Raw genomic sequence first — 20,248 nt, 5'->3', positions numbered from 1 at the left:
AACTGGTTAATATTAAAACCAATGCATTTAGGGAAATTCAAATGTAAGTTAGCAGCAACTCAATTCTTTACAATAGTATTAATAATCCTTGCATTTGATATAGGACCTTATCACGTCTTCAAGGCGTCTCAAAGCCTTTAACAGAATATATTGTAAAGTTAATTGACTGTATATTTTTGGGTGAAATGCGGCGGCATTTATCCCACAAACAGTCGTGGAACAAATTTTTTTTTTTTTTGAAGGGATCATTACCCCTAGAAAAGTGATCCGTCAATCGACTAACAACCGGGAACCTACTTACTGCTAGATAAACGGAGGCTTGTGGAGGAAAACTTAAGGAAACTTGCCTAAGGTTTTACCCTGCCAGGAATCAAACCTACATCTCTCGCTTGTGAGGCGAGTACTTTAACCACTGAGCTATAGGACTCCACTGCCTGACATTATCACCAAGAAAATAAAAGGCAGATTTTAATGCTGATCGTATTACTGTTATCTGGTGACTTAAGGGAAGTAGAAGGGACAAAGGAAAAGCTCCAATTACAAAGAAGTCAAGAAGCCAAGTGGAGCACAATGATCTTGTTCAGGTGGTGTGGTTTAAACGTCACGGATGTTTTCGTTCCTGGGAGTCTCATCGGGATTATTGGCAGAGACATTTGACGGCATGTTTTCCTTTTTAGAACTTGAGCGACACTGTTAGAAGAGACCATTCATTGATTGAAGTTACTATTGTGAGAGCAATGTTGATGATGGTGGGGGGTAATCGAGGATTGGCTGTCTGACTTAGACTCGGGGGCAGGTCCTACATTTTGTTTTACTTGCCTTGAAGATTTGTGTTTCCACAGAGGTGTGTGTGCATGTGCTTCAATTTCCTAAAGGACTTTGACTGTGAAGGAAAAGGGTATTTTGTTTGAAAATCTGGAGGATTTGATCATATTTGAACACTTTCCTGAATTTGTGAAAGAAAAGTTCGCTTAATTTAAGAGCAATCTTAAGCGTCCTATCTGCTTCACACTTCTGTCCCGAGACGTGCCTTTTATGTGCCTCACTGCATGTTTTCATTTTAATATTCAAACACGCTCCCTTTGTGTCGAGTCATTCTAGATAAGTTCTCAAAAGTTCTTAAAGCCGTGTAATCACGAGGACTAGACGACATAAACCAGAGCATTTTAACTTATCTTAGAACTGTGGGTTCATGGCCGTGTGGCTTTGAGTTCTCTTTCTCCCCCTGACTTTGAAAAGATTAGTTTCTTTCAAGAGGCATGTTCTTGGCTTTCAGCAGCCATGTTTGAAGGGGTTACTACAGGTTTGGCACTTCTGCAGTCTTGGACCATAACCGCTGGATCTCTTATCATATGCAGTGGAGCCAGGTTATGTCACGGTGGTTGAGGTGCCATAAAATCCTAAGCAGTGCTATAATGGGACCTAATGATGGTCAGCCCGCCAATATTCCCTGCACACTTCAAAATGTCACCTAGCTTTTTGCGTGCTTTTTTTAAAAAAAGAATGACTGACTTTCAGGTCGTCAGGTTGCCACCAATGTCAGCAGACGACCTGGAAGTTGAGCCATTTTTTTAGTGGGAGAAAAGCCGTCCGTCTGTCTGTGTGTTCTCTGGATTTTTTGGTAAGAACATGTCGTCATGCAAACCACAATAGTGGTATAAGCGAACCAACGTCATGCTGGGGTTCTCCTGTATAGCCACACAAAGAGAAATTGGCGAATACACTATCTCTCTCTCTCACCCTTTCTCTCATTGGAAGAAATTGCTGCAGAGGCTGGTAGGGAATTGCTCAATAAGCAGTAGAGGGAGCTGTGAACTGTGAACCTGCTCTGACCTGGATGAGCATGATGCGAATGCTTGCCGACAATAAGTGGGCAAGCAAAAAACATCATAACTGCAAACAAACACATGGATTACGTAGACCAAGTGTGGAGGGAGGAAGGGGAGGCTCAAACACTTGGCACAGTTTTAAAAAAAATTTAAAATATCAGTTAAAGTTGCTGAACATTTGCCCTTCAGTTTATAACATCTGTATATCAACTTGCACTTTATTACACAGAGTGCTTTTTTGAGTGGTTGCCCCATCGACCTTTTAGCAATGTTATTGCATATGTGTTTTTTTTCTTTCTCTGCCCCCCCCCCCCCCCCCGCATCCCTACCACTTCTGAACTCAGTGCCTTTTGCTGGGCTCATACTCTTGCTGAGCCAAGAAATCTCTGGGACTTAGTCCACGCTTCCATTTTCCTGCTTGAGCCCACGTGACGGGTGTTTACAGTTTTGCTCAAGCGCAAGCAACGGCACAGTTGAGCCAGGTTCCGTTCTCGTCTGAAATCCATACATGCTGGGTAGGGTCACTGAATAGTAGACAAAAGACAAAGTACTGCAGATGCTGGAAATCTGGTATAACCACAGAAGTCGCTGGGAACACGCAGCAGGTCAGGCAGCATCCATGGAGATGAAAATTAGTTAACGTTTCAGGTCTATGACCTTTTGTCAGAACCTATGAACTTTCGTCAGTCCTGACAAAAGGTCATAGACCTGAAATGTTCACTCATTTTCCTCCCTCCATGGATGCTGCCTGACCTGCTGTGTGTTCCCAGTGACTTCTGTGTTTATCACTGAATAGTAGGTTAGTTGGTCAGGAGTTTAAAGCCCAGATTTCTCCCCCCGCCCATTTTCCCCCTCTCTCAAAGATACAGAGGCCAATTGTGGCATCTACTGTAGAGCTGGCTTCTATCATTGTTAATGGATAATTACTGTTTGTGATTTTTATCTACTCATGCTATGATCACTCCTTAAGTAAAAAGGTGGGAGGGGTGTGGGTGGAGGGGGGTGGGGGGAGAGGGAATAACAAGCCCATTATTCACTATAACTGGAAGTGACAGCATTAAAGATACACATCCTACATTGTGCTGAAATACTAAACCTCACTTTGACTTATTTCCCTTGTAAAGAAAAAGCATGACCCATTTTGCAAGGTTGATGTGCCCCATTTAATCTTGTCCCTTGATCTTTTTAAATGTGGTACTTTAAAAATGATTCAGAAATAAACTTATCAGAAATATTTCTGTTGTACAGAACCGAACATGCGTAAGAACAAAAGAAATCTATTTCTTAGATAAATGGTGCTGACAGTCACTGCTATTTTCTGCAACTATCAAAAGCAAACAGCCTAGATACCTAACAGTATTTGGTTAATGATCCCAGTGATAGGAATTATTCTGATAATTTTAGGGTCAGATGATGGAACGGGGTCCAATTGGATAGAGAGACTCGGGGCTGATGGGGAGATAAGATAACCAAATTGCATTAATGCAGGTAGTGAAGCAAACAAAACAGCGAATGGTATAGACACTGAGATAGGCAGCAAAATGGACTTTGTTACAGCTGATAATGAAAGATCATTTCAGCTATTAGTGGAGTGTCCAATTTTCTTGCAGATAATGGATCATTGCGTTTCACATCTAGAAACCCACAAAGACGGGGAACTAACGTGAAAGGTATAAAATTCCTCTTCCCATGTGTCTTTCTGCAACAAGAACCAGGAAAAACATGACTACTGTTTTCTCTCCTTAACCCTTAAAGTACTCGTCGGTGAATGCTAAGCTGAAGACAATTCCTTCGAAAAGTAAAGGCTAATTTTTATTTGTTTCCGCGCCTGCCAGAGTGAACTTTGCTCACTAGACCTCACTTGGTTTACTCATTGTAGCCACGTTAGTGATTCACCTTTACCTTTGTAATGGTGAGTCTTTTTCCCCCACACCCCCATCTTCATTCTTTAAAATCTCTCATTCAGGCTAGAACACCTTCTGCCAATCACCCAACTAATCCTGACATCACTAACTGTTGCTGGCTGGCCAGAGTGTCTGATTGCCGCCATTGGAAAAGAAAGTTACTGGGACCCATTTTTCCAGATGGCCACCTTCTGGGCTGATATATTAATCTAGTGCTGAGTGTGTAAATTTGATACAGTCCAGGAAAATTGTTGAGCAGGTAATTTCTCTTCTGATGGATGAGAGGATGTGCTTTGATACAGGAACAACTGACCATAGACTCCAGCCATAGGCCAGGACTCGGATTACACCACTTAATATACGGATTAGACTTTCCATGGTAAGTATTTAACACTAGAAACAAAACTGAGGCATTTTCCCAATTTCGTATTGAGAGGTTGACAGTCGCATATTTGGATTGCTTTTTATTTCACAGTTGAGAGACACTTATTCATGACCTGAGGATTAATTTCATGCCTCAGTAATTTTACGTTTTATCGTATTTTTACTAAATTTCATAAGGGGCTTTGTTTCATTAATTGTTCCTCCTGTTCTAAGGAGCATGCTTGGAATTCTACATGGTTTGTATTGTTTTACGCATACACTGATTTGGCAAGGCTAACTCCAAATAGTTCTCTTGGGTAGCGTCCTACAATAGTCTTATCCTTATGTATTTTGAAGTGCTTCGAAAGCCTGTATTTTAAAAACAACTTATTCCTGAGGTTCCCTTTCCAATAGGGCTGCCATCCTTTCAGCATTTCCTTGGCAACCTGTGGTCACATGGCATTTTATTAGCCAGATTCTGCCCTCAACCTCCCCACTGTTCATTCAACTGCTCCAAGCCTCAGAAATGTTTGAAAGATAGTGACCTTGATTGGAAGGCCAGTCACAGCACTCCAGAGTTTTTTGATGATGATGATGATAAAATCTTTGCATTTGGGATCACACTGTTCACGACAAGAGAACATGTCCAAGCAGAATGGAGCTTCACAGAGTGGGGGTAGAGCACGGCTGAAGCTTGCCCACCGTTGGGGAAGGGGGTCGACCGAGGAATGTAAAGCAGGCTGGTGTACAACATCAACTTGCACTTACATAGCATCCTCCACTCAGGGTAGCGTTTAACAGGAGCGAGCCTGACTGTGAGCCGGGGGGGGGGAGGGAGAAGATGGCCGTAAGCACTGTCGAAGAGGAAAGTATTCAGGTGGGACTTTAAAGAGGGGATAGAGGGGCCGAGGCGGAGGGATTGACGGAGAGTGTTCCAGAGTGACTGAAAGCCCAACCTCCGATGGTGGGGTGGAGGGTGCGAGTGATGAATAGGAGGCCAGTGCCAGTCGAGTGGAGGCGCCAGGTGGTGGATTGGGGAGTGAGGAGGTCGGAGAGGTAGAAAGGTGTCAGGGAGTGAGTGTACACTGAGCAGTGAGAGTGGTTGGGTCTGTAGGATTCAGGGGATTGAAGAGGTCAGGTGGGGCAAGGCCGTGGAGCAATTTGAACACAACTTCCTATTTCTAATCCCTTTTACTGCTAGTGATGCATTGAGCTGAAAGAAACATGAAGAGGGCATTTGTCATGAAGTTTGGATCCTAACGTCTGTGATCAACCTCTTAGTTTCCTTTAGGAAACAGCAAGATATATTTCGTGTTATCTACCATTGGTTAGTGGCATGTAACTCGGGACCACCAAAAATATCTCAACATGTGGAAAGATTTGTAATACATAAATTTGGTTATTTGGAGAGAGTGGAGCTGTTCCTCATGTTTGGAAGATTGGAAAGTATAAAAACTGGTGGTTAGAGATTATCTAAAATCACAAATAAACAGGTAGTAAATATGGGCAATGATGTTGACAGAACAAACCTTTTTCTGTGGGATTGTTTTTTGAAATTATTTTGATATTGGCATTCGGGACCTTTTAAAATAAGAAAAGGTGGGGGTGGGGAGGTGTTGTGGTGAGAAATGAAAACCGAATGATTCAACAACAACATAAAATATCTTTTATACAGAGTTTTTCACGTCAGGAATTGTTTCCAAGACGCTGGCTGGGACAGTCGAGGGTTTACACCTGATTTAAAGCAGTATCTTTGCCTATATTGGAACTGAGATGTGGGGAATTGATAAAACCTTTTGTTTCTCGAGCACTTTTATTTAAAAAAATCCCTTTAAGAATCCAGGTTAATACAAACTGGCAGTGATATTTAAGATGTACTGATGTCACTTCTGTATTCATTCCAATAAAAATATTGTAAGCTCTCAATGCAGAGAGGTTAATTTGTCATTCTCTGGTATCCTGTTTACATTTTTTTGGAACAAAAGCCCATCAAGGGCCGTAAAACCATTTGTCAACTCAGCTTAGCAAGTAGTAAGGATAAAGTGTCATAGCAGTAGCTGTGGAAGAGTTTACTAGTTTCTCTGTTGGCTGGGAAGGTTCATTTATCTTTCACAGAGCGTTTTGCTCTGGTGGGGTTTGATATATAGAAGATAGATGAGTGTTTTGACATGGAGCATGTCGAACAAACATTCTTATCTCTGCACCATGGTATCCTGACCTGGAATGAGTGATGAACTGAGGACAAGACTGGGTGCAGCACAAGGGAGGTGATGGTGCTGCTATTGGCAGATGGAGGGTACGTTATTTTGTGCAGCGAGTCAGGGATGGCTAACCAAACAGTATTTAACCTCTGTCTTGTCCTTTCTGTAACAAAGTGCAAGTCAGCAATATCTTACAAATCCTTTCTTGTGCACAGCTGCACAGATCAGTGCTGGTGCAGTCTTCCAGTATTTGAGCATTGAAAAGGCAAGGCAAGCTGATAATTGAGCTACTAAACTTTTTTTTTAAAAAAATCAAAATGAAGACAGCAACAAGAATTCAGAATAACAGCTGGAAAATATACAGCTGCATTCTGAAATGTTTATTTTTATCGGATGTTTTTGTTATTAGGATTGAATAAACTGAGACCCAAACGCATCATTCAAACCATTGTGGATTTGTTGCCTGTGCTTAAGGGGACAAATGACCCATTCTAGAAAGCGCATTGCCTAAAAATGAATAATGTGCATTCCTTTATCCAGTTCCCTGGGTTGTCTGCTGAAAGATGCATGTTGACCCGTTTCAAGATGTTGCTCTTGTTTTAAACTCCCCCTGTGGGCTAATCGGCAAAAGCAGCACTAAATCATATAGATTGGAAGGTAGCAGCTTTGAATCCCAGTCAGTGAGGAGTTAGCTGATCTCAGCCAGGTAACAGGTAGGCACTGTAACTGTCATATCAACATCCCAGGTCAGGGAGGCAGAAAGCAGCCAAGGTGCCTGATCCTGATCACTATCCAGTACTACTATGTAAACATGAGTAAAAGCCAGTTGGGGAAAGGATTGGGCTCAGCAGTCAGTTAACCTGCTCTCATTCCACGCTTGCTGTCTACATGAAAAGCATAACCCACAATTGGATCAGACTTGTCTTTGTAATTTAAAGGCGGTGGTTAAATTGCACCTGTACACTGAGGTGAACGAAGATTGAAAGATATCATCGATTTTCCCGGTAGTTAAACTGTTATTGATGAAAATTACATCATCGCTTCGTATTTTTTTCATTAGCTGTGTCGTGTTGTGTCTCACATCATTGGCATCTCAGCAAATTCTGTGTCTTTTAAATGTTTTGTTTCTATTTTCCGTCATTTACAGAGTCACTGGAGCTAAACCACTTGGAAAGTCAAATGCAAGTGAGAGCATGTCAGACGTTATCAGAAGGCTTCTCCTGGGGCCCATATGAAGGATCAATTAATAGCAGTAACAAAAGTACTACAGAACTTGAAAAGCCGGTAAGGAAACTATTCTGTACATCAGAATGGTTTGTTAAATGCTTTTTTTAAAAATAAGTATTGATTAATTTATGTGCGTGACCGGAGAAATTGATTCCGAAGCTGTGGGGTAAATATATACAAGTTTCTGCATTTCATTAGCATTTTCCATGTTTTCAGAGTGACTCATTCGGTGAGAGGGTGATGTGTATGTTTTTTTTCCCAGCAACTGACCATTGAACATGCGTTATGGTCAATAAACTTTAAACAAAACAACTTGATATCATTCCAGTCCTTGTTGACTGCCTTGCTCCCATAAGGGAAGTATTTGAGGGGTTATCTCATCTATTTTATTTTATGTTTTGTTTTAGTGATAATTAAATGACTTTCAGCGGTCTCAGCCCAATCCCTCCTCACTGTGACTGAACAGGCACAAAATTGGCCCAAATTTGGCATATATTTTAACAGTTACATTCACAGAGGTTAGAAACAACAATCCTCGCATTCAATACAGCACCTTATCATGTCTTTGAGATGTCTCAAAGTCTTTCACAGGATTTGTTGTCGAGTGTAGTGACCATATAAAGTCAAACCTGTCTTCACCAACCACTCAGGGGACTGGGCCAAAGTAACCTTTATATAAGAGTGGCCTCTGAGTAAGGGTTAATCGGTGTGCGAACTGTATTGTCCGGACCATTCCAGGGTGGCTGTTAACAGGTGGTTGCTGTATGGAGGTGGTTACTTGAACAAGTTTGACTGTATTTGGCAGGTGTATAATTGGGATTCATGAATTTCCAAAATAAATGTGTTCAGATTGTTTGATGGCATCCAGAAATTCTGATCCACCCACTTGTGCTGCTACTAAATATTTACTGACCCCCGCAAGACTTGTATAAAATGCATTAGCTCATTCACTGCCCCGATGAGTTGCAGTCGCAGGAAGCTGGCTTTCTTTCTCCAACCTTAAGCCCAATTTTAACAAGTGCAGCTTCCTCAACCTTCAATGTAAGTGAAGCAGCTTAAGGAAAGGCAGTTGTGTGAATGGAGAGGTAGAACTGATGTTGATTGCAATGTATTGCTCTGTTTAAGGAAATTATAAAATTGCAATCTGTTACCAAAAGCAATGGGAGTTGTGGTTAATATGCAGCCTGCAAAGCTGCTGAACGACTCCATTAAATGGCCTTTTGCCTCAATCACGAAAAAGTGTGTGTTTCTGAGTATGGGATCAGTGTGTTGCTGGCATCGCAGTGCACATGTTCAGCAAAGGTGAACAAACCAGGTATTGAGAATTATTTTAAGTGTAAGATAGAAAGATGAACAGTATTTTTAGGAAAATGGTCAAAAACTGCCTCTCGACTGTCCTTCAATACTGTGACTTAAATTAACACAGTATGCTTCAAGATATGGGTTGATTTCATAAAATGTGTTTTGGTAGATAAGACACTGTCTAAGTTTCAAAGAGCCACTTCAGAAAGAACAAGTTGACTGGAATCGAGATGTCTTGATATAATGGCTATTTGTTTCAATGCAGAATAGTTTACCATCCAGTGGTATTTCTAGTAATCTAATGGTCCAGTGCTTTTGAGAGAAAAAAAGAAAAGAATGATCATAGTAATTTTTTCTCCCTTGCCTCCTAAATTCTCTCCTAGTCTCCAACTTGGAGGGTGTCCTTTTTTTCCCCACCACTATTTTGTAAAAAAAAATAAAGCTAGGATCCCAATTGATCGCTGCAAAGGAATTGTATGACCGGGTTGTGTTTGGAGACTACAGTTAATCTCTTTTCCATCTCCCTTTCCACATGGGCAATTTCCAAAATGGCATCCTTCCAACATGGCAGTCAAAGGCTTTGGCTAGAAGCAACTGCCAGCTGTAAAGTGTTCTGAGCATCCACGAGGCTCGTGTGGCTATATTCCCTGTTAGAATAACGCGCTTTGGTATCACACTTACATAAACCAACCGATTCATACGGAGCTGGTTGCATTTACCTGCTCTGATGTAGAATTAACTCGTGACATAAATGTATTGTGTACCACACTTGTTCCACAGTTTACTCTTGAGTATCTTTAATTTACAAAATGCCCGTTATTGAACGGAATTCATATTTTACATTCCAGATGATATAAATGACAAACTTGCTTTATTCCGTGCAATCTAATTTAACTTTCACCTGTTAATTGCCTTTTAAACTGTTGGAAAAATTGGCCCCCCAAAAATGAAACTGAATGAATTGAACAATTAGCAGTTGGCTTCTATGGCAAGTATGACAAACCAAGTGTAATTTTTTTGTCTCGTATGCTGTGGCAGCAGTTTCATGTAAATGTCTCATCAAGCAAACTTTGATGATAAGTGTAAATTGTTGAGCTAGTAATTAACACAACTGTACGGTTGTCTGGTCTGTGTAAGAACAAAACACAATTGTACAACAAAAAAATTCTATATTTCTGAGTTCATTAAATGTCCTGTTCATCATCTCCTTGAATTAAATACAGATTAACCCTTATCTCTCTAGTCTGGATTTATCTCTCTCAGGCGCCATGCTTCTGGGAGGCTGTTGGTACACCAAGTCCAAAATGATTGATTTCTGGCTGATATACACTCATTTCCAAGATTTTAACTTCTATCTACATTTTTGTTGAGTTCCGGCATTGTGCTTATCGGCCTCTCTTTTTTTTCCCCGCTCTCTCTGAGGAGCAGCAGCACTTTTTAGTCTAGTGAGGACGTAACCATTTCTCAGTTAATAGCTCATTCATCAGCTGATTAACAAAAGATACGGAAATAGCTTTCCTCTTACTATAATGGTTATTGTTTTACAAAAACCCTTCCAGTCCAGTGATTGTACTTCAAGGCATTTATTATCTAACTTTTGACATTCAGATTCTACAGCCTTAGCGTCTGGAACTGCCTCCCTCTATCACTCTGTCTCGTTCTCTCCCCCTTTCTATTTGTCTAGTTCTGCCTCAAGATCTATCCCTTTGACCGTACCTATGGTACGTCCCCTCCCATCTCTCTCCCCCTCTCTTGCACGGTGTCTGACACCAACACTGAAAGTGAAAGCACTCCAAGATATTATTCCAATTGAAGAGCAATTGAAGAGCATTGTATAAATCCAAGTTTAAAAATAGCAATTGACTGCCACGTTTTGTCCACAAAATAAGCAGTCACTCCACTTTACAGTATATTCTGTGAAGCGCTTTGAGACATCTCAACGACATGATAAAGCACTTGTTCAAATGCAAGTATTATTATTACTGTTACATGTAGATTCTCCGTAAATGTTGAATGCCCCCATACCTCACCATGGCAGCAAATACCCAGGTTCCCTAACATTGGGAGAACACATGTGGGCTGCTGCTCCTATCTCCCTCAGAGCTGGAACCTATCTTGTTAGGTGCTTGGTGTTTTTGACAAATTCTCTCTGTCGGTGGCTTGAGAGCTCTGCGATCTTTGCACCTTGACCAAGAAAGTGGGAAGGAAGATTGACATTAAAATTGTACAGTCCTTGTTCATTCATAATATTCATGTGACTGCAGAAATCTAAATTGCGCATACGCCATTCTTTGATAACTGTAAACGGGACATTTGATTCAACTGCAAAAAAATTTGAACTGGCCTACCTCAGATGAGTAGTACTGAGCCTTAATAGATCCTGGTTTTCTGTACAAATCCTTATCAGCTACTTGAAAGTTTCCACACCATCAATGCAAAATCATACGGTCAAGGGCAAGAGTCAACAGGTCTGAGTCATCAAGGAAAAAACCTCAACAACAAAGGAAGAGGCTTTGATGCATTGGTTTGTTGGATTTTAAGAGGACTTGAAAGCCTCTTGAATATATTTTAAAAAAAACCTTTCAGGTTATCATCAAATGACTAAATGTGTCCGCTCAAATGAAAATTGAGAATGATGGTTAAATAGATTTTCCTTCAAGTAAGTTAGTAAATAATAATAATAATAATCTTTGCAAATCCTGGATTGGTGTAGTTTCCTGAAGCAGGTTATGAAAGGCTTTTATGTTGCAATCCCCACAGCATCTCGTGAAAATGATTGATGTCATTTTCTATTTTTATTTTCCAAACCATTTTAAAAAAAAATTTAAATTGTTTTGAGGCGTTTCAGGTCAATTAAGGCAAAAAATGCATTTTGATGGATTCATGAAACTATCTTTGCTGCCTGCTGTGACATTTAAGTCTTTTATATATTTTTAAAGTTAAACCTGCTTTCTTGACGTCATTAATTTGGTGCAAAATATTCAAAGGATTAATAGGGAGGCAGCGTAATTATAATTGGGACATTTGTGATGTGAGTTTTAATGGTGCTGATACTTAGAAGACATGAACCTTAAAGGAGCTCTGCTTGAAACCCCATTTGTACAAACTCAGCATTAAAGTAATATTACGAAACCAATGGACGAGCCTGCTTTAAAAGTCCAATGTTTAGGCCTTGTTGGAATCATGTCTCTAATCATCGCTTAGTACCTTTGGCAACCCGCTTTCCTGTTATTGAGTTGCTGGATATCACAAATGAGACGTCTTGCTTTGTATCTAAACTTTTTGATATTATTGAGCCGCTAAATGTTCTGTTATCCTGTTATCTATGAAGTTTCCTTTTTAAGAAAAAAACTCTTTAAAATTTATTTTCCTTCTAAAGGGACTGAACCATTTGATGGATGCTTTCCAGAACTACAAAGTGTGATAAATTAAACAGCTCAGCAAGTCTTAAGTATCTTAGCCTCTTGTGGATTGAGGAGAAGCCTGATAAATTAGTGATAAGTAGATGATAAAGATGTGGTGTGGATCATGTTCTTGCATGATATATATTTGAGATGGTCTGGTTAATATTAGCAGCACTAAGCTCATGTCATATTTTTCCTCCAACTCCAAAAAAAAAACCCTGCCCTTTCTTGGCCGGTACACCACAAGCACATTTAAGGTCTGAAGAATTTTTTTGACTGTAAGCAGCTGAGGAATATACCTGAAATTCTAAAAAAATTTCCCAAACTTGTAGTTATGCTTCACATTTGGTGTGCACCCATCAATTATATTTGGGTTGCTACAATTTATATAGAAACTAGATTACTATAGTAGTAAGAATAACACTAATAATCCAACTTGTGCATAGCAGTGTCCCACACAAGACCCTGAAGTGAATGACCAATTTTATCTGGGGAATAATTCTCCAGGACACATTGAGAAAGTCCATTCTCTTTTTGAATAGTGCCAAGGGATCTTTAATGTCCACTTGAATAGGCAGACAGGACCTTTGTTTAATGTCTCATCCGAAGGACAGCACCTCCAACAATACAGCAAATCCCCACTGGAGTGTCAGCTCAAAGTTCAAGAGGATTGGACGTGGGGCTTGAAACCACAGCACTCACTGTGATGTGTAGTGACTGTGTATCTGTAGGCAAGTGAAGCAGCCAATTTGCCAATTCACGTCCTCCTGACGTAAAAGACCCTCTATCAAGTGCAAGGTTTCTTATTACTATTGTATTAATAATAATCCATGCATTTGATATAGCGCTTTTCACGTCTTCTAGACGTCTCAAAGCGCTTCACAGAATATACTGTAAAGTGAATTGACTTGTGACTCTCATAGACTCAATCCCTTCCTCTGCCAGAATAAACATAAGGAAGCAACAATTTATTTATACACCTTCCTATCCAAAGATCCTTTTTCTGGTCCAGACTGCTATTTTTTGAATTTAATCAAGTTCAGTTCACTGGACTAAATCAAGACCTGCTGTACCTTGCACTATGCATGAACTAATCAGACTGCCTTCTTTTTATTAAAACTTTCAGTTCTTCAGTAAATGTTGGATGCTGCATCTGGCTTTGAACTCCTGGCTATGGCACTGATGAGTTCTCAGTAGCTCTTGGTTTGAGGCCGAATAATTAGATTTCATATCAATGTAGCAACAGCTCAGGGATCATCCCAGATTAAAATTTTCACCATCATTAACATTCATAGCAAAAGGATGTGAAAGATTTCAGGATTGCAGACATCGGCATCGTTGTTAAGCACTGAATAATTTCCAAATGGAAGGTCAAGGCTGGCCTAGCCGAGGTCTTGCCTTTCCAAAAAGTCACCAATTTTGCTGGGATTTGAGGCAAAATTGATTCTTGATTTACATATTAGCCTTTTGAAAACCTATTAACCGATCATTATTGAATTTAATAAGATTATTCAGTAAATACACAGGTCAGTCCTCTGAGCTCTTGGATAATGAGATCGACTCAGAAATCAGGCTTTCTTGCATTCAACATAATAGAAAACCTAGCTGTTGTTTCTTTAATCTTTCTTTAACCTCATTTACCAGAGAGGGTAACTTGTACTGACACAGAATTACAAGAATATCTTGTTGCTGATGCTTTGCATGCGTCCCAAGCAGCGCAAGATTCACCTTACACAAGATACGATGGTCTCAACAACGACAACAATTTACACGTATGTGGTGCTTTTTACGTTGGAAGATCATCTCAGAGACTTAGCAGGAGCCTGAGCTGGTAAAGGAGCATTCAATGCCACCATGAAATAGCAGCAGCCCCTATCTTACTCCAACTGGACGATCTCGGCGATATTGTCTCTGTCGAACCCTCTTCCAAGTAGCATGGTATCTGATGAGACAGATATCCAACACCATCCAAGTGATGAGTCCAAGTTGATTCGTGGAAAGTACTTTTAGTTAGTTTTCAGGCCCAAATCTCATCTTGCCAGATAGCACTCAGAGGGAGGGGTTATCATACAAGTCATTTACAGGCAGAGAATAAAACATATCCTCAATAAGTTCTGTTCAGTATAAAATGGACATTGCTTTATTAAGTATAAGTGCTTCCGCGTGAGAAAGAAAACTTCACCCAGCTTTACCTTGGGACGTCCTCCCGACGTAAAAGGTGTTATACAAATGTAATTTTGTTGTTGTTGTTGTTGCTCCATCATAACCCATATAAAGGAGTGTGTTTAATTTCTCTGGAAGAAATTAACCAAACAAGCAGGGATACTTTTAAAACAATAAGTCTTTCCGCAAGAATGAACAGACTGTTCAAAATACCCAAAGACCAGTGCTGCAGTAGTTATTTACAAACTGAATTGGTAGGTTGCAAATGTTGTATGCATTGTATAACGTATTAGGCAAGAACCCACAGTGATGATCACAGAGTTCTGTCTCCCTGATCATTTATCAAATTTAGATTAAACATTTTAAGACTTGGGAACTTATTTTGATGTGGACAGTCCAGCTGTGCTTGCACACGCTTTCCTCTGCAGAACTTCACATCGGCCTCTTATAAGTTAATATTACATGCCTTTGCTATGGCAATACTCTGCAGGTAGGTAAGCACACTTCCTTCCTTGTTCAGTCAGAATGTCCCGTGTGGAGGATACTGAGTCTAAAAGAGTAAGTGTATTGGAGAATATATGGAGGTTGTGTGAAATCTGTGGTTTGCCTGTGTCTCTTGGCATTCGATCTAGTACACATAGTCATAGAAATCATTAACTCCACATCCGTGTGTAAATTTCAGTTACTTTTGAAACTCAATTTCTTTTTCCAGTTTATCTATTTCCTCAAAGAGTCCCGCTCTCCCAAATATTTCCGATAAGCATAATTGAAGGAAGGCAAGTACCATGAAACTGTTACAGACAGCTGCAAAAGCAAATTTGGTCCTTTTATGTAATTGCACCAATGTGTGTAATTTAAACATAATTGAGTTTTATACGAACTATAAAAAGGAATAAGGTGTGAAACCCAGGATTGTTTTTCCAGCTGTGCCTGGAACCAGATGTGAGCCTATTGCAATCCAGCTAAAAACCTGAGCTTTTGACTTGTAAACGTCAGCTGAGCAAAACAAAACCTACAAATAAAGACCTGAGATCTGCACGTCAATGGTGCCATCTTGTGGCTGAAAGCTTTATTCTGTAACAAGGTTTTCATGTAAGGCAAGACATGCAACTAAAACTCTGGTTTAGATACTCTCTGTGCCTTGGGACATCCTCCCGATGTGAAAGGCGCTATATAAATGCCATTTGTCTCCTGTTTCGTTTCTAATCTGGTTTGCCGAGGAGCTGCCGGTTTTGTTCTAATAATCCCTCCAAAACCAAAAACAATAATAAATTGGTCATTTTCAATCTACGACTGTTTGTGGGACATTGCTGTGCGCAATGGGCTGCCGCGTTCGCCCACAAATATACAGTCAATTCACTTTGCAGTGTGATCTGTGAAGCGCTTTGGGACGTCCTCCCGACGTGAAAAGCGCTATATCAAATGCAAGGATTATTATTATTATTATTATTATTTGTTGTTGTTGTTGTAGTCTCTGTATATGTCAAAAACCACGCTGACCAAAAAACAACCCAGCAAGGTGCAAGACAACAACAACTTACATTTATATAGCTCCTCTCACACAGGGTAGCATCCCAGACTTGGTCAGTCACTTCATGGCAGTTTGTGGGAAATTGCTGCAGATAAATTGGTTGCCATGTTCACCTACAAAGTATAATCCCTACTCTTTACAGTCAATCTTAATGAAGCACTTTGAGATATCCTCCTGATGTGAACGTGACTGTATCAAATTCAAAGTTTGCCAATGTTATTACTATTTCCTAAACGGATTATTTTTCTTTTCACTAACAGAGTGCTACAGTACTACTTCTGGAGCTCAAAGATGAACGGTGCTGGTTAAGGAAGTTCCCCATAACTATGAATGAAGAGTTGGCCAATTGCACCATTTACTGCGAAGGTGGGCTCTTGATATTAACATTTCTAAGGAGACAATGTTCAACTTCTAAAGATTTGTTTTGAAAATCCTTCCATTTGTAATCTTCAAATATTAATTATTGCCACTCAAACTGTTTAAAGTACGGTTGAGGTGATTGAAAAGCTAATTATGCTTTGTGGATCCCACTAGTAACTTCTCTTGTGATTCAAAAGTTAACACAGACCCTTTGCTGGTTTTGTATTTAAACAACTACCTACTACAATATCTTTCTGAGGGTTGAATGTTGTTTTATTGTATTGATGTTTTACACCACACTGTGTCAGTGAGTACATAGGGAGGGACGATTTGTTTTTCTTATATTTTGACCATCTGCCAACACTCACTGGACTTTGAGCTGGGTGCGTTAATCAAACTTATAAAAGTGACTTCTGCTCTTCACATACTGAATTCCTTTCCTGTTCTCTATAAATGTATATAGAAACCAGAATACCACAGTATTTTTTTGGACAGCCGGATGTCTGACGCATAGGAAAACCATGAGGGTGTGCTTAAGAGTATGCAAGCCATGAGTAAGAGTTCAACATAAGCATGCCATCTGGACATGGGGATTCACTATGTCTGGAATGGAAGACTCACTCTCTCTGGAGGGATACAACAACTACCATTTGTAGTTTTATTTATATATATGTGTGCCCTCTCCACCGGGGGTAGCATATTAGGCTCAGATTGGCAAGAAACAAGGCTCACCTCAAGAGTGTGTGTTGAGCTACAGGTGGACTTTGACTTTTAACCAGCTAAAAAATGCCTTTTGAGTATTGTCTAGTGAACTTCCTGCTGTTTCCTTCCACTCTGCACATAGCTGTAGTCTTTCACGTGTTTGTCTCCAGGCATCTCTTCCTACGTCCCATGTTTTGTGAGAGGGGGTTAGGAAGGAGAATTGAAAGAAAAAAGTAACAATAATAATAAAAATAATCCTTGCATTTGATATAGCACTTTTCACGTCTTCTAGACTTCTCAAAGCGCTTCACAGAATATACTGTAAAGTGAATTGACTGTATATTTGTGGACGAAAAGCGGCAGCCAATTGTGCACAGCAATGTCCCACAAACAGTCGTGGATTGAAGTGCCCAATTTATTATTGTTTTTTTTCTTGAGGGATTATTATCAGCCATGTAATAAGTAAGTAGATAAATAAATGCAAATGTAAGGGAAAAAGATCAAATTCTGCTGGAGGAAATGTTGATTTGGTTGCCGCTGCGATCTTTCACTGAATTGCAGAGCTAACAAATCAGGGCACTGCTCAGTGCAAACATTAGCAGCAGGTGTAGAAAGAAATAAGGTGATACCAAAAATATAATGATAAACGCTTGCTGCCGTGATCCACCAATCCAATGTGGGAAGCGCGCATTTGAATTGGCTCTTTAACAATTTCGGTAAAATTTGCCCAAGAGTTTTAAATGAGGAAGTAGATGCACTGGTAGGGGAAATTAAATAATGCTTTCCACTTAGCTGGGCCAGGGCTCTCAGTAACTTGCAGAGAGAGAGTATGAGTCATGAGAAAGCTTATCCCCCTTGATAAAACTGGTCATTCACCTCATGGCTGTTTGTGAAATACTGCTATGTGAACATAGGTTGCAGCGTTTGCCTACAGATACACAGCCACTAGACTTCACAGCAAATTGGCTGCCCACAAAATGACGTGAAAATGCTATATCAAATGTAAGGATTATTATTATAAGTGCTTTGAGACACTCGATGTCATAGGTGCTTTATCAAGTGCAAGGGATTTAAGTTGGCCTTTTTCAAAGCACAACACAAAATGAGTGAACGGTGTTTCAAGGAAGATATTAATTTTTTTTAAAAACTTTGCTCGCGTCGTATTGCTTCGTATTTTTCACGTGTAAAAGTCAGGATACAGGTGAACTTTCCTAAGGGTTGTTTGTCATAATCAATTAAGACTTCTGTCCCTCCTGTTTAGTGTTCTTTCAATCCAAAGATGCAACCACCAAGCCTTGAGTTATGATAGTAATGAGCTAGCTGCTTGGTAGATTGGTCTGATAATGATTTGTCAATGTAAATCCTTTGTGGTTAGTAACTGATGTGGTTATGTCAATTTATGATAGCGATTGCGTTAGAAGCCTTAGAAGTACCACAATAACATTTATTTGCATGAGGGGGAAATTGTGGGACATTAACTCTTTAGGGTTTTTATTTTTCTCATGTTAACCTTGTGAGATGAATGTTCTCTCCTAGATGAGTAGTATAAATGAGAAAATAGTCTCCTCTCAGCCATGCTGACTCTGCTAACGGAAATTCTTCCCTCGCTCCCCCGCCCCTAATACATTTACACTTACTTCTATGACCATGGCTTCAGTTACCTTTCCCTTTCTCGGCATCAGTCCCCACCACTGTAAAGCGATCAGAGACATTATTCTATGTGGAGGACACTATGTAAATGCAAGTTCTTATTGAATCCATCCTCATCGTTCACTGACCAGGGACAATAAATAAGGTTATAAGATTTAATTATTGGGCCGTGAAGGGTGTTGCAGAAGATCCAGTGCACTTTATTAATGAGGAGAGCAGCTTATCAAGCCCAACTGAGTTAATTTCATACATCAAGTGGCACCTCCACTTGCTGATGAAATTCTGCAGATTGCAGTGATATTGCAAACCATTCACTGCTGATTCCTTTGAAGCGTGCTCATGGTTTAAAGGCCAGCAGTTGGCTCTGCAGGCACAGCTGTCTGATAATTAAGCACTTCCTATTGACTAGATGAATTTTCTACAAATCCTCTTTACAAGGAGACCGCTTTTGGGAACACCCTCTATATTTTTAATGCTACGTTTTATACTGTCAGGAGCAAAGGAGTCGCCCATCGTCCGAATAACTCCTTACTGACCAAGATAGCCTGGTTCCTCCCCCCCCCCCCCCCACCTCCTGGAGTTTTATGTGATGATCAGCCACATTTGTGTACACACAGCACAACATCTGTTACTGCAGATGGAGACACAGAGAGAGGAAAGCCTGTCAGAGCTTGTGCTTCGTGTGTCAACTTGAGAGGGACACCTAGTGCCCAAATGTTTAATCTCGAAAAGAACTGGATGCCCTAATAATATACAGAAAAGAGCTCTGCTCTTTATATGGAAAAGGTTTATTATCGGGACCCTGAATGATTCTTTCAGCCACTGTGATATTACGATTGTTCATTTCCAATCTTTGAACTCCAAACACACATCACTTATCTTGATAATAGATATGCATCAGCTTTTCAGATAATTACCCATTTTGGAGGAAAACTGGAAAGATATCATGTTAACCAGGTTTGCGAGAGATACCTAGTTGCTTAAACCTCCGTTCATCCAATAATGCTGAAGTGGAAGCCTGAATGATCTTCACAAGGTCATCTGTAATCTATTTACTCTGTGATGCTATCTATCTAACTTCATATTCCTCACTTTGAAAACTTATTAGTTTTATCTTATTACTTGTTCAGTAAGTGATCGTCGCACTCCAGTGACTGATCCGCCTTACTGCATTTCACATTCAGAGAGAGGGAGGGCAGTGTTAAAGCTCATTGCTGAGCTTAGTTGTACTAACTCACCTTTTCTTGCACGTCAGTTGGTTATGAGCTGACGGTCATAGTAATGGTTCAGTTTTGCTTGTGCTCGAGCCTCGACCAACATGTGGGTTTCTCTGAACTATCTGCAAAGTAGCTACTTGGGAACACAGAAGAAGCTGTGTGTTTTTACCAAATATTACTGTCTTTTTTTCTGGTGCTGTAGAAAATGATCACTATGGTATCTTCGTTCTGGTATTGTACTATTTTTGTAGAATTACTTTGTGTATGGATGTTGATCAATAATAAAGGATCAGTGTTTGCTACTTTGTTTTGGAGTTGTCCTCAGTGTTAGACATAGTTTGTCCCAGCAATCCTTCCGTTTTTCTGGTTTTGTTCTTTTAAATTCTGAATGTTGT

At 40.0% G+C, this 20,248-nt stretch overlaps 1 protein-coding gene across 7 annotated transcripts in view; it reads left to right on the top strand.

Annotated features, from left to right (window-relative positions):
* Positions 1 to 20,248, top strand: part of zfpm1 (zinc finger protein, FOG family member 1) — an 87,004-nt gene that overhangs the window by 51,534 nt on the left and 15,222 nt on the right. For 6 of the 7 annotated variants that reach the window (XM_007889352.2, XM_007889350.2, XM_007889355.2 and 3 more), the window contains 2 exons: positions 7,445 to 7,581; positions 16,185 to 16,290. In XM_007889352.2, coding sequence (XP_007887543.2) covers positions 7,445 to 7,581; positions 16,185 to 16,290 — 243 coding nt within the window. Of the gene's footprint in view, positions 1 to 3,471; positions 3,500 to 7,444; positions 7,582 to 16,184; positions 16,291 to 20,248 lie in introns of those variants that run through there. The other variant, XM_007889356.2, reaches the window with a different exon arrangement.

This window comes from Callorhinchus milii, unplaced genomic scaffold (assembly GCF_018977255.1).
Source record: "Callorhinchus milii isolate IMCB2004 unplaced genomic scaffold, IMCB_Cmil_1.0 Scaffold14, whole genome shotgun sequence".
Classification (NCBI taxonomy): Eukaryota; Metazoa; Chordata; class Chondrichthyes; order Chimaeriformes; family Callorhinchidae; genus Callorhinchus; species Callorhinchus milii.
Note: the sequence above shows the minus strand (reverse complement) of the source record. Positions and strands in the feature narration are given on the sequence as shown.